Genomic DNA, 15326 nt, shown 5'->3' on the forward strand with positions numbered 1-15326 from the left:
TCAACAAGATGTCGGCGCTACGTTCTCCAAGTGTGGTGTTAGAGAATCAGAAGGAAAGAGACGGACCCCCGCGAGCACATAGGGCCTGCTCCTCGATGCCACTCTTAAAGAAACCTAGGCGGAAGGGGTGTGTGTGTGTGTGTGTGTGTGTGTGAACGTGTGTGCCTGTGTATGTGTATATGTGTATGTATGTGTATGTGTGTGTATGTGTGTGTGTGTGCATGTATGTGTATGTGTGTATGTGTGTCTATCTGTGTGTGTGTATCTGTGTGTGTATGTGTATGGGTATGGGTATGTGTGTATGTGTATGTTTGTGTGTGTATGTGTGTGCATGTGTATGTATGTATGTGTATGTTTGTATGTGTATGTATGTGTGTATGTGTGTATGTGTATGTGTGTATGTGTATGTATGTGTATATGTATATGAGTATGTGTGTATGTGTGTATGTGTGTGTGTGTATGTGTGTGTGTATGTGTGTGTGTGTTTTCCATGATTTTCATGTGTGTAAATTCAGGAACAGACATGCTATAGCACATGTGTGGAGTTCAGAGGACAACTTCAGTTTCTAGTCCTCGCCTTCAGGCTTCTTTGAGACAAAGTCTCCTCATCATTCATCATTTACTGCAAGACCACTCCCCCCATCCCCAAGGACAGGGACTCCCCTGCCTTCACCTCCAGTCTTGCCATAGGAACACAGGAGTTACGGACACACTACCACACCCAGCATCATCTGAGTTCTATGAAACTGAACCTAAACCCTCGCACATGCACAGTAAGCCCTTCACCCACTGCACCATCTCCCTGGCCAGGAAAAGGGATTATTTCTATTGTCTAGAATATCAAAAGCGCCTTCCCAAAGTCAAACAGCAAGATGGAGGCCAAGGTCAGCCAACACCTCAAGTCCTTACCATTTGAATGCTAAAAGTCTCCACTTCTCTGTAAGCCCACAATGCTATCTGATACTAACCTTGGGTTAAAACTGGCTATTCGAGTCTCTGTGTGAATCTCTGTGTCGGTCAGAAGTTAACCATTTCATAGTAAGTATCACAGGAGAGGGGAAAGAAGAACAGACAGTGGCCAGGATAAACAGATAAGGAACAGAACTCAGGGCCTCTGGTGGGAGTCATAGAACAGAACAATATGAAGGTTATTCTAATGTTAATATAATTGACTATTACAAGAGCTGCAGCAAAATTGGTAGACTTACACACACACACCTACACACGCACATACACACACACATACACACACACACACACACACACACACACACACCATGAATTTCAATAGCAAAATATCTAAGTGAAGAAAAAATGAAGTCAAAGAACAGGACTGTTATCAAAATAAATATCGAAGGAAACCATCAAGTATTTGCCCCTGTGCACTCTGGGAGCACTGATGAAAGAGACGCAGCATCCCTGGTAAGCTGTGGCTTCAGACCTGGAAAAAAGAGGATTGCTCAACACCACCAGCTTTTTTATCTTTCCTTCAGCTCATTTTTCCAGTAGATCCTCTATCCTGGGTTTGTTCTCTGCTTGGAGAATATATCAATCTCCATTAGTTAAATAAATTAATAAAACTCACATGATGCCAGGTTGCACACCCAAAGGTCTTTCTTCATCAGCTGTTGAAAAAGAACTCAAAACTTCATAAAGGTGATGGATATAAATGGTAGGTTTAGGGGCGCACTTCTAAAAGATACTGTGAGCGTGTGGTAAATGTAGTATTGTTTCTTTATGTTCTGAGGATCATAAAAATATACACTCATTCAAGTTTTAGAAGATGCTCTTTGAAAAAATAAAAACAAAAAACTTCCATTGCAAGTCTTAGCTTCCTTCTGTACCTATGACGCACAGCACTTTTTAGTAGCACATTTATAGGAACATGTCACTGGCCAGTCTACCTTTAAAAGATATTAGTTACAAAGATCACGTATTTAACATAAAACAATAATACACAATAATACAAAAGTCATGTTAAGAAGAAAAGAAGAAGAAGAAGAAGGAGAAGAAGGAGGAGGAAGAGGAGGAGGAGGAGAAGAAGAAGAAGAAAAGAAGAAGAAGAAGAAGAAGAAGAAGAAGAAGAAGAAGAAGAAGAAGAAGAAGAAGAAGAAGAAGAAGAAGAAGAAGAAGAAGAAGAAGAATTATTCTAGACCATTTACTCCAAGCTACATTGTAGGTCTTTACAAGTCTTAGGTAAGGATTGAATAATGAGAACCCACTCTTCTTGTAGGGTAGAAGGAAAATGTCAGTGTCTCAGTCACATTAGTTTCTCCCTTGTCACCTACATACCTGGAAATTCAGACAATAAAACTAAAGTAGTTAGATACGCCGATGGTTCTGAGTAGATTAGGAAACGTGGTTGTGACTTCCACCTATAAATGATGTGAGAAAAAAAGTGTTTCATGCTGTTTTGTGAGGCGTTAGCAACACCAAGTCCACTGTCTACACAAGAAAGTGTTACTTGTGATCTGGATTTTGCCCTTGGTCATTAACTTATAGAGGATCTGTGGCTATGGGGCTCCTGATGTAAGATTAAAGAGGGAATACAAAACAAAGTAAAACCCTTCTTATATCCCCACCTAAAGATACAATAAATAAGGAAATAAATATGTAGTTGAATTAGGTTGACTTAAAATAAAAATGCCTACATAAAAGCTTGTTTAAATTCTGCATCCTACCTTATTCTGCTGCTCTATGATCTTGGTTCTTTAATCTCTTGGTCCCAGAGCATAGAACAATCTCAGAGCTGTAAAACCCTCATAATCTTTTCCTTCCCTAACCCATAACCTTTATTAGTTCATGCTATTAAATAATAGCCACATTAGCTGACAAAGGATCTGAAACCCAGCAAAATTTGGACATAGAAATGTCAGCTTCCAAAAAAAAACCCTATTCACATTTATCCAGAGGCACATTTACAAAATCCCTCAGGAAAAGAAGCAAAGGGGTGTAACAGCTATCAATTGATGGTGCTTGGGAGTATCAATCAATAAGGTATTGATATATTGTATTTGCTATACACGAACTTTCCGTGACAGAAGCAGTAGGGGCATGTATCTTGATGGAATGCTTAGAAACAAACTAAAGGTTGTTTCTCTGAATTCTTCTTTTTATTAGTTCTTCATTCCTTGGGTACTTTCTCTAAGCCTCATGGGCCAATTTTAAAACACATTACCAGGACCCACATATGCTAACCACTGCTGGAGATCAGCTCTGCAAAAGTTGCAACCCTGTTCACTACATTGCTGAGCTGGAGAATTTGGTGGACCCTTGAGACACTATGTGTTGTGCAAAAGGCCATGTGACACTGGTCTTAAGACAGTCCTAGTTCAGAGGTAGCAGCAAGAAGGTGTATTTCAAGAAAATCTGGGGAAAAATGGAGATATTGGGTTGGATATTTAAGGGTGAATGGCAAATCAGAGGCTGGATCATGGCCCCTTGGCATTGAGGGAAGGAAAGAAAGGAAAAGAGAGAGAGAATGCAGGTAGCTGAAGGGAACAAGATGGAAGAAAAGTTGGTTGCTTTCCTAAATACCTGGATGCACCCAGAGCCCTGATTAAATGCTTACCCAGTGTGAAAGCTAGAGGGAGCAAAATGTCATCTGCTTCCCAGTTCTGGGGCTCACAGACATATCAAGTCAAATGCCTGGAGATATGTTTAAAACTACATAACAGGACCAAACAAGGTAGCGGATAGGTAGAAACTGAGCCAGACACGATGTGTCTCAAAAGAGAACACATTCCACCTAAAGGTCTTACGGCACATCCATAAAACCCATGCCACAGCTTAGCAAACACACCATGGGACACGGAAGAAAGGAAGGGCCCTTAATCCAATCCACTTCCTCCTTACAGAAGTTGAGAGGGGTTTGAGGAATGGACCCCGCTCTGGCTAGGGAAAGACCGGGGAGAGAACACAGGTCTCCTCACACAGGACAATGCTTCTTTTGGCCCAAGGACGTTTTTATTGAGTTCAAGAGTTTCAATTCTATAGTTCTTCCTCTACCGATGTAGGAGAGATTGACTTACTGGATTGTTGGATTAGCTTGCAGTGACTGGTGTGCTTAAGGCTATATGGGACTTGGTCTAGTCTCTTCTGACACAGCTCTTTTTCATTCTCGTCCAGTTCTGAATTGCTGCTGCTGCTGCTGCTGTCATAGCTGCTGTCGCTGCTACCATAATACTTCTGCTTCTTCATGACCTCTGCACATTCCGGCATGCAACACAGGGGCTGATACAGAGGGACATGCGTGGTTAGAATCCTGCTGCACGCGCACTGTTCTTAAACCCCACCCCCACCCGCCCACCCATGCTCCCTGCTTATTAGTGATGATGGAAATCTCTCCCTACTGCTTGGTGCTTTTTAGCCAGCAGAGCACACACTAGCTGTGAGCATGGCCTAGCACACTATGGTGCGGTCCTGATGAAAACAAGGCTATTTCTACACGACCGCAATAAACAATAGCGATTTTCTGTAAATAAAAACAACAAAGGGAAGGAAAAGTTTAATATTTAAAAAATAAAGATCCTAAACACAATCGGCCCTCTTTACTCTTCCCAAGAGAGATTAGACATTAAGCCTTACCCAACAAAAAGTGAGAGGGAGGTGGGGAGGGGGAAAGAGACAAAGAGACAAGAGTGGGAAGCGGGACAAAAAGACTAAGAAAATGAGAATTCATTGGAACACCATGCACTAAAATAGAGCCCAAGAATCTATTCACTTGGGTAATGTACAGGAAGTAAAGCATTACTCATATGGCAAGCTCACTATTGATATTCATTTATTCATCTATTTATTTTCCTTGGAATTGGACCCAAGGTCAGACTCACCAAGTATATATATATAAATTATCCACTGTCTAGATTTGTTTTGGATGACTTATGACCCTTCATAGAGAATTTCTAACTTCAGTGAAGTCTGGCCACAGTGGAACTATCACTGCTTTTTTGTCATCAAGGTGACACACTGCAGTATGACATGAAAATCTGTGTGAAACTTGGATGAGCACAGGATGCAGAAGAGTGACTCTGTACATGAGCATTCCACCCCTTGTGATAGATGCTTGTAAAGATACCCGGTTGAGGGGCCCAGAGAGACATGAAATGGCCTAACTTCAGATAGTGTGCCTAATGGAGAAGCAGACATCTCAGTATCTCAGTTATCTTAAGGCTGTTTGTTACATACATCATACATCTCCTGTTCCTGCTGAGACAGTTGTGTACTGGTGGCTTTGATGTTATTGTGTACCATAATGAATTCCTTGGATGTCATGGGAGTTTGTGGGACAAAACTGTCCCTCCAGTGTGGCAGTGAAGAGTAAGAAAGGGAGGGGAGAGGTATTTCTAGAAGCACCTAGAATACAGAGCAAGCCAAAGCATGATGATAAAGCTACGGCTTGCGTGAAGAATGAAATACAACCAAAATGGAAAAGGAACTGAGTACACTAGGTGCCAACCTGTCTTGAAACATATGTTCTGATTCTGGTGGTCTAGTATGCACAGGGTACCAAAAATGTTCACATGGAAATGCATAGAAACATTTGCCCACAAGGCTGTCTTCAAACACATTGACAACCTTGACAAACATGAACTCTAGAGAACAGATGTCCCTTCAGAAGTTTAGCATACCCCAAGGAACAGGACATGATCAGCCTTCCTTACAGAAGTGCAAAGCTTCAAGCTTTCCCAAGGACCTTGACTACATAATTATTCAACCCTACTAGGAAGCCATAGAGGAAGTGGGGCAGCTGAAGTGCCAGGTCATACAATCTTGTGGGACTTTCTGACCAAACTACTAGTCAAGCAATGAGTAAATAGGAGTCATAGCAATTTAAGATCCCAGTCATGCTCTAACTGGATGATGGAGTTTTGAAAGTGGCATGAAGTTATGACATGAATTGTGCTACGTAATGTTATTTGTAGTTCTATTATGAAACAGATATAAAAATGTGTACAGATATAGATAAAACAAATGTGTACTTACCGACTTAAAAACATTGCTAGTGCTTTACATGTGTGGCTAATTAATATTCCTTAAATTCTCAAATATTGTTTACTGTATATAGTAAAATACTATACACAGTATAGTGTAAATACTACTATTTATCTTGTACAAAGTTGATTTAACAAAACCATTTCAAATTATTCTTCCACTAATGAAGACCTTAGTGACCACTGTTCACCATGAAGCTTTGTCTCTCTGAAATGGGAGTTCTCTTTAGAAGTATGGGTCCTTTTAGACACCCTGATAAAACTTAAATAAAAATTATAAATACACTTCTACATTAATTATGCCAATCTCAGTTCTTTAGAAAATTTGCTGACTTTAACAAGTAAGGAATTGCCCAGTTCTTTTCACTTCAACAAATACACAGTTAACTCCTCCTGTTTCTCTTGGGTGAGAGAAGTTAGAAAATATACAATGTGAGTGCTTTCCCGGAACCTGTCATGCTTTGATTTGGATGGCAAGCCTCATGTATGGAAAAGGCAGGAAAATATAAGATGCCAAGGGCCTTTGCACATGCCTTCCTATCACCAGTGTTGTGTCCCCAGGCTCTCTCGAGTTGGCTTTGGCATATAGTGATGACTGCTACTCAAAGCTTAGAAACTCCAGTGGTACAACCGGTTGGCACAAGATACTTATAAGATAGGCAAAGCTTAAAAGCTCCTCGAATGTGTCCCCCAGTGGAGCCATGGTTCGTAAGGGCATTCATATTCTATAATAAGCTCAACGCATTTGTTTCACAGGAGCGTTCAGCTTTCAGACCATTCCGTGACATCCGAGGTCTTCACTCTTGCCAGGATTGCCTTGCATCGTCTTCACGTCTTGCTCCCGAAGCGTGCCACAGACTTCCACACCTCCATCACACACAATCACCACAGCATCATGACTCCAAGGCTCTGCCTTGCATGTCTCTCCTAACCCATGCGGGCAAGGATCATTTTGCAAATCTCTGTCCAGTGGAAATGCCTCCAGTCCAGAAGGCTGCCTCCAGACAACCCTCCTGATGTACGCTCCATACTCACCGTGTACACCTTGCTTTGACGTTTACCTATACCCTTAGGTGCTGGAGATGAAAGATAAAAATCCATTTCCCACCTTAAAAGTACACACAGGCTCACACAAATAATGACGCATCACAACTGCTCTGAAACAGCATTACTCATGGGGAAGAAGGGGGTGAGGGGAAATTTAAGTAGACTTAAACTTAAGTCTACATGGTGGAGCAAGGCAAGTTCACACAAGGTAGCCATGAAGCAGGCTAGTTAGGGAGTCTCTAATCAGTCCAGCAATACATCAGTGTTTCTCCTCTTCTTTGTTTTAGTGGACAGGTATTAAAGCATACCTGTATGTTTAATGCTTAATAAAGCTTACCTGTATGTTTTAGTATACAGGTATTAAAGCATACAAGCCTAACAAATGGTGAGTGTGTGTGGATAGAGAGATAGCTCAGAAAATGCTGAAATGTACACGAAGAAGTGTGTCTATGATTTCTCAAATTCAACTTCATGCTTCCCAGCTAGTACATTAAACTGCAGAAGCAACATCACAGATATTAAGCAAACATGTGTCTCTCTTCTGACTACACAACAGTGTCCCCATTCCTAAGAACTGGGTCTATTTGTAAGAACACTCTGTCAGTGTCACTCTGTCAGAAAATGTCACTGAGTAAAGAAAGGAAAGACTCCCAAAGCCACTGCAGAAAATTCCTGACAGCAGCACTTATTAACACGCCATTTGCAGTGGCTGTGCTATGTAACCAACCCTAAATGTCAACAACAGAGCAATGGACAATGAAATGTGGTTCATATACACAATAAAAATTTTCAGCCATTAAGAAGCCAAATTTGGCTGGGCAGTGGTGGCACATGCCTTTAATCCCAACACTTGGGAGGCAGAGGCAAGTGAATTTCTGAGTTTGAGGCCAGCCTGGTCTACAGAGTGAGTTCCAGGACAGCCAGGGCTATACAGAGAACCCCTGTCTCAGAAAATTAAAAAAGAAGGAGGAGGAGGAGGAGGAGGAGGAGGAGGAGGAGGAGGAGGAGGAGGAGGAGAAGAAGAAGAAGAAGAAGAAGAAGAAGAAGAAGAAGAAGAAGAAGAAGAAGAAGAAGAAGAAGAAGAAGAAGAAGAAGAAGAAGAAGAAGAAGAAATTTCCTATAACAAATTTGTGTTATTTATAGGAAAATATGTAACTGGGATATTCGTGTTAAGTGAATTAAGACAATCTCAAATAAATATTATACATTTTCTCTTGGTTGTGGTTACTTCATTTTATATAGATACATAAAATCATGTACACAAACTCAATATGAAAATAAAAGTAAAAAAGTATACGAAGATAGGGGAAGCTAATAGGAGAAATGGGCAAGGAATGGGAGAACAGAATTACACTCAACTGAAATGGAAATTTCTGGTTTCTTTGGGGACTCAGTTATGTCATGTGATGTTAGCCGAAGAAGACACAGAAAAGAGGATGGTTTGCTGAAGCAGACATAGAAGAAAGGATGTTTTCCTGAAGCAGACACAGGAGAGAGGATGTTTTGCTGAAGTAGACAGGTGAAAGGATGGGTGATGATTAGAAGGAGTATAAACATAACCCCTCAATGTGATGAAGCTCTTGCATTAGTTTGCCTTGATCCTCTTCACTAGTCTTTGCTGAAGACTGTCTTGAATTGGTTTGCCTTGCACAGAGTTGCTGATCTTTGCTTTCCGTGACTTCATAGAGAGTAACTCGACAAAGAACTTCTCGTGAAACTCCAGGGACTTCTTGCCACTCAGCGGAACTTCTCGGATTCTTCTGGATCCAACTGCCACTGCTGGTTCATGTTTGGTGTTTGCTGAGTGAACTGGACTGCCGCTGCTGATTCGTGTTTGGTGTTTTGATAGTGGGCTGGACTGCTGACAATGAAGATTGGAATACCCCCCAAAGAACTATTTCTAAGCATGTCCACACCCCAGTTTCCTATCCACCTTTCTTTTCCCCTACTTCTGGTGGGTGGTGGGTTAGCTGGGAGGTTAAACACCCTTATTAAAGTAGATTGTGAAAACTCTAAGCCTATGCTCAGCATGCAATGTGGACATTCACATTGTATGGAAGCTAAATGAACAGACAGGAGGAGTCCCTCATACTCCACCTTATCTATAATCCCACACACTTCTTTGTTAGTTATCTGGGACTATAATAAAAGTCTGACACTGAACTTAGAATAGGGGTAGTCCTCCTAAGTCCACCTATCTGAATCTCTAGGCATTCATTAGCACTTGGGGATGAACCAAAGCTCCGAAGAAGGCTAATGAAACAAAGCTCATGGGTGTGAGGTAACTCCATTTGCCCGGTTTTGCCTTCACCGAACACAAAGTTCCTGACGTTCCTATGAAAAATGCATCCTAACTGTTGAGGGAAATGCCTAGCAGAGATCACTTGGGCGCCATCTCACCTTCGGTCCTCGGACCCGGGCAGTTTTCCCCATCAGCTTTTCATCGTCGATTTCACACTGTTCCAGAAGATCCAGAAGATCTTCCTCCTTCAAAACATTATTAAAATGGTGGTCACTAAAAGTGTAGAGACTTTTTACAAGGTCATTAATCTCTACAAGTTGGCGCATGGTGGTTATTCTAGAACCTATGCAGTGGTGATTACTCAGATGAAAGAAACATTAAAGACAAAGGCTTCAAGAACTTTATCAAAATCTGGGGATAAACATAATACACAGCTCAAGTATGTGTGCAATCATGATAAGCAAGCACGTCCTTCCCAGCATACTACTGAAACCTCAAAATACCCAACCTTAATAGACCAGCTCTCTAGACACTAAGACACATAAAGCCCATGCTTGTCTTCCAGACTTCATCCCATTAATCATTCCTATACTGATTATAACATTAAAATAATTTAACATTAAAACACGACACAGAAAATGGAAACTGGCCAAGAGTTTCATTTAGAAAGAATTTAAGGTTAGACATTTGTGTAATGGGTACTGCTTAATAGAGCTGTTTAGAAATATTGATTATTGCAAGAGTATTTTTACAGCCTTATGAAATATTTTAATTCAATGCCTATTACTGGTAAAGTAAATCTCTAAGTATCCCAATAGTCTTTCTCTTATGAGCCTCTGAATTTATTTCAAAATCAAAGGAAAAACTATAAGACCATCCACCAACATTGGAAGTTGAGCCAACCTGCACAGCTGTACTGAGGGGTACAATCAACCACCTCGCTGTGTGATCCAGACCTCATCACTGACAAAACTGTGCTCCCATATTGTGATTTCTACTTCAAAATCTCCTTCAAGTTTATTGAAGAAACCAGGAGTCATATCTCACAGTAGAAATGCATTTCAGTCTAGGGAAGACAGCTATAAAAATGACAAAAAGACTCTGGCTCTGATACACTGGATTATGTGGACAGCATCATTAGAAAGTAAAAACTATAAAGCAAATAGCTAATAATAAAAAATAATAAAGTAACTAATCAAACTGCTTTGCAGTTCCTGAATTTCACGGTGACTTCCTGGTGTCTCCAGGCCCTGAAGCAGAGGGACAGGTTCTGTTCTTCTTGTAGCCTTCGTTCTTACCTTGTGCCTTAAACTTACAGGTTTATATCTGACTTAACTGTTTTTCACTAGATATTTTCTCATAAACATAAAGAAATAAAAAAAAGGAACTCAAAACTAATCTCAAGGAATCTAATTTTATTCAGAAGAAAAATCATAGCAAACAATATTTTCATCCTAAAAACTCCAGATGAACTAAATGGCCATATATTTTAAAAGAGAAAGCTACACATGCACAAAATGCAAAGGAGTTTGATTCTCCAGAAAGGGATAGGTTTCTCCCTAGAGAGCAGAAAGGAGTGATCACTTTCGACTTTGGGATCCTCTGTCAAATCTGGGCAAAGATGGGCAGAGACAAAGTCATCACAGATGAATTCAGCTGAGTTAAGACTGTCACCTTGAGATATTATCAGGATAATACATTAAGAGACCCAGACAGCTTGTCTGCTGAGAGCACACACAAAAACAGAGACACTTGGCCAGCTCCCAGGTGTTTCCCAGGTGTGCCAACACCATAGCTAATTGCCTAGACTTGTAAGTGAGGCCACCCTGACATTCTATCACCAGCTCAATGCAAATATGTCTGCCCTACACAATTCACTGCAAAGTAAGATCAGCTCAGGAAACCACTCAGCTGTTACCTGTCAGGGCCACACAATAAGCAAATAAATTCCGAGATTTGTATTAGAGTTATTTGTTATTCTGTAATAGAGAACCAACAGACCCTACACAAGGACAAAGGGGGAGGGAAGGTGGAAAGGGGTGGGGAGAATGAACAGAGGAAGAGAAGGAAAAATGAGAGCGAAGGGAAGAGGAGAGAGGACGACACAGAGGAATAGAGACAGGGAAATGAAACAGGCAAATGGAAGAAAGACATGGGAGTGTGCTTTTGTATAAGACTTCCAAGATAGGCCTTGCTCTGGGCCCAGGCTGCTCTTTAACTCATTAGGCCATCTGGTCAATCCTTCTGCCTCAGTCTCCCAACTGCTAGTAAGGCATGCCAGTGCTACCACACTCAAATGAGGGATAGAATCTTAATTGTTCTTCTTTGTCAAGTCTATGTAGCATCAAGAAAATCTATCACAGTGTTAGCAACAATTAGAACGAGAATGTCACAAGCCACTGGATTACCTCAATGGATTTCTCTATCCAGTTTCATACACAAATCTATGTCAGAAAGCACTTTATTATAATGAAATTACAACACAGTATCAGAATTATCTGCCTGAAATTTGTCCTGTTATGCACCTTATCGATGAAGTCACTTGGTTATCTCTGAAATGTGACCATCTCTTAAAAAGAAAAGCATCAAGAACATCATAAAGGTAAAGTGTTTCTATATGTAAGGTTCAGCTGGCACCCACCATGTGTGTGTGCATGTGTGTGTATACAGAAGTATGTGTGCATACAGAAGTATGTGAGTGCACTGATGTATTTATGTATATATGTATATATGTATATATATATATGTGTGTGTATATGTATATATATATATGTGTGTGTATATGTATATATATATATGTGTGTGTATATGTATATATATGTGTGTGTGTACATGTATATATGTGCATGCATGTATGTGCATGTGTGCATGTTTGTATGTCTTCATGTATGTCTGTATGTATGCATATTTATGTGCATGTGTGTATGTCTTGTGTATCTCTGTATGCATATATGTGTGCACATGTGTATATATGCATGTATCTATGTGCATGTGTGTATGTCTGTGTTCATGCATGGGTGTGTATATTCATGTGTGTATATTTGTGTGTATGTCTTATGTATGTCTGTATGCATGCTTATGTGTGTGCATGTATGTGTATGTGCATGTATGTATGTTCATATGTGTATGACTGTGTGCATGTATGTGTGTGCCTATGTTTGTATGTGTGTGATTGTGTACACAGAAGTCAGTGAAGGTTCTGTATCTACCACTCTGCATGACTTCCTTGAGACAGGGTCTCTTCCTGAGCCTGTGCCAGGTTGGCAATACCCAGGTGTCTTCCTGTCTATGCCCCTTAAAGCACTGAGGTTACAGAAGCATGTGCGCTTACAACCAGCTTTGTACTTGGGTGTAGAGGATTTGGAATCAGGTCGTCATGCTCAGACAGCAAGCACTTCTACCCACTGAATCATATCCTCAGCCTACGATGCGTTCTTCACTAAGGACACAGAGCTTGGCTCGCCCTTTTCTCTCTACTCCAGCACTCATTCTCTCACCCGCATCTTTTTCAATGGATTGTTCAGTTCTCGCTGGAATGAAGCTGCTCTTCCCGAAAGGAAGGTCTGGAAGGCGACAGCCAGCAAGCCTTCATACTTCTCAAGCAGTGCTTTATCTTCCGGAGGATAAATTCTCCTACAGAAAAAAAAAAAAAAGGAAATCAGAGAAACCCATTTGCTTATAAGAATCTAACACAATTCAGTAGTTAAGATCACCAGTTTAGACAACCGTTGCCCACCTCCCTGCTCCGGGCCAAGTAGGTACTTGAAACAGCATCAGACATGGATGACTAAGGAGGGAGTCCCAAGTATCCATCTGGTATACCACTTATGTAGACAAGTTCCAATGAAGTGTTTGAAGAATGGTGTTTGGACAAGGGTGAAACACTGAACATCGAGAGAAAGTGTCCTGGGGAGCAGGAATAATGCAGAAGGTCTCGATGTATGTATTACGTATATCAGGGTCTCCATGTGTGTATTACATGTGCCAGGAACTCGATGTGTGTATTACGTGTGTCAGGATGCATATACTTGCCTGAATGATCTTTTGGGGTGAGGAAATGAAAATAGGGTGGAAGCAGAATGGGAAAAGTATCTTCACCTCTCTTTGCTGATATGGAGGTGCTAATCCCAGGAAAGAACATCTAACAGAAAGGGTGAGAAAAAAATCTGAGCCCCTCCCCCACACTTTGCTAAAGCCTCACATGGCAATGTCAGGCTGGGAAGAGGGAGCATCTTTCCAAGAATATTAAGGGGTCCCTTTTTGTCCTTTCCAGGGTATTTTGTGAAGATCACCCATACCCTCTCTCCCATCTCCACCCAGGTCCTTCAAATACTTTCTTAGTTTGCCTAGTTGTTAAGGAAGTGCAGCAGCCATCAGAAACTGCCAGAAAGAGTACTAAAAGACATGACTTTTGCTTTTCTTAAAATACTGCATAGTGACCAAGGTCAGTTACAGAAAAGGTTGGCTAAAAACCTCCCTAGGCAGAGCAGGAGCTGGGCCAGCCAACAGGAGCCCTGGAGCCAGAGCCATCTACCTGCAGACACCCTTTCCTGTCCTGAAACACAGCGAGGGAGAAGCTGTTTCTAAGGAAGAAAACACAGCCCTTAAAATACGCTGAGAAAGACGGGAATGAAGCACCACCTCTTTGGCCTCAGAAAAAAACAAAACAAAACAAAACAACAACAACAACAACAACCCGCAGCGGCGTCTACCTGTAATTCCCCATATGTCGGTTTTCATGCTCTTCCTGCGAAATCTGCTTTCGTACCTGAAGGAGTCTCTCTTTCTAGAAATGAACAGAAGTTTTATAAAAGTTATGCTAAGTCATGCGGCCGAAACTGTAAGTAGTTGTTAAAGTGCTCACACCAGGCTGGGGTATGGCTCAGAGGGAGAGCTCTTGATTAAAGCATGGGTTCACTATGCACCACCCCACAAGTCAGAATAAAGAAATAAGCCAAGACACCAAGCCCAGCGCCCATACCAACTCTTCTTTCCGCCTCTCCAGCTGGTGCCTTTGCTGTTCCCAGTCAGAGGAGCCTGGCGAAAGCCTTCTTACTGGATTTTGACCGTATAGCCTCCTCTGAGCCTCAGCTTTTTGTTTGGCCAAGTTTTTCCTTTTATCGCTGGTCCTGAAATGTAAAACACAGGACCATGCCGGTCACTTCAGAAAACCTCTGATGGCATCCCTCCGAGAAGAAATTGCAGAGGAGGAAATATGCTGAACCGGGAATAAATTTGTTAAGTTTATACCTTCACATACATTCAGTCCATCTAACCACCTAGTAAAGGAACTCTGTACAAAAGTGTAAAAGCTATTCTTGGTTGTCAACTTGACTATGTCTGGAATGAACTACAATTCAGAATTGTAAGGCTCACGAGAGATCCAGATCTGGAGGCTGGGAGATACAAGTTTTTAACCTAGATCTTGGCATGGAGATCTTGAGGCATAGTGGCTATGAATCCCAGGAGATTAAGGCAAGGAGATCTCTGAGTCAACGTCATCTGAGACAAAGCAAGTCCCAGATCCAGGCATGGTGGCACACACCTTTAATCTGGGCCACACCTTCTGCTGGAGGCCTACACAAGGACCTTGGAAGAAGGAAGATTCGCTCTTCTTCACCTGCTTGCCTTGTGGGACTGAGCAACTGCTAGATCCATTCACAGCTGCTGCTGACCATTGTTGGAGACTGCTGCTGACCATAGTTGGACTACAGACTGTAAGTCATCATAACAAATTCCCTTACTATATAGAGACTACCCATAAGTTCTGTGACTCCAGAGAACAGGAAGGTAGTGCTTTACAAAATAACAAGACAGATGGAAATCCTGTATGTCTTAAAGATTCCAAGGCCCCTGGTTTCATAGGTCATCCTAGAAATCTATCCTAGAGATCGAGCAATGTCTACAGTCTTTGGTGAATTAAATGCTGAATCTGTCTCACTCTCTCTTAAACGTAAGCAACACTGATGTGTTTTGTTTTCCCCTGGAGACTTAATCTAGGTAATTGACAAATGTGTCTCTCTTTCTTTTAATGATCTGGTTTC

General features: G+C 41.4%; 1 protein-coding gene across 3 annotated transcripts in view; it reads right to left on the reverse strand.

Annotated features, from left to right (window-relative positions):
• The window catches only part of Ttll7 (tubulin tyrosine ligase like 7), a 135715-nt gene that overhangs the window by 40155 nt on the left and 80234 nt on the right, over positions 1–15326 (reverse strand). For 2 of the 3 annotated variants that reach the window (XM_052178973.1, XM_052178974.1), the window contains 5 exons: positions 14264–14411; positions 13995–14068; positions 12780–12915; positions 9441–9527; positions 4032–4233 (listed from right to left, as the gene is read on the reverse strand). In XM_052178973.1, coding sequence (XP_052034933.1) covers positions 4032–4233; positions 9441–9527; positions 12780–12915; positions 13995–14068; positions 14264–14411 — 647 coding nt within the window. Of the gene's footprint in view, positions 1–3990; positions 4234–9440; positions 9528–12779; positions 12916–13994; positions 14069–14263; positions 14412–15326 lie in introns of those variants that run through there. The other variant, XM_052178975.1, reaches the window with a different exon arrangement.

Source organism: Apodemus sylvaticus, chromosome 4 (assembly GCF_947179515.1).
Source record: "Apodemus sylvaticus chromosome 4, mApoSyl1.1, whole genome shotgun sequence".
Lineage (NCBI taxonomy): Eukaryota > Metazoa > Chordata > Mammalia > Rodentia > Muridae > Apodemus > Apodemus sylvaticus.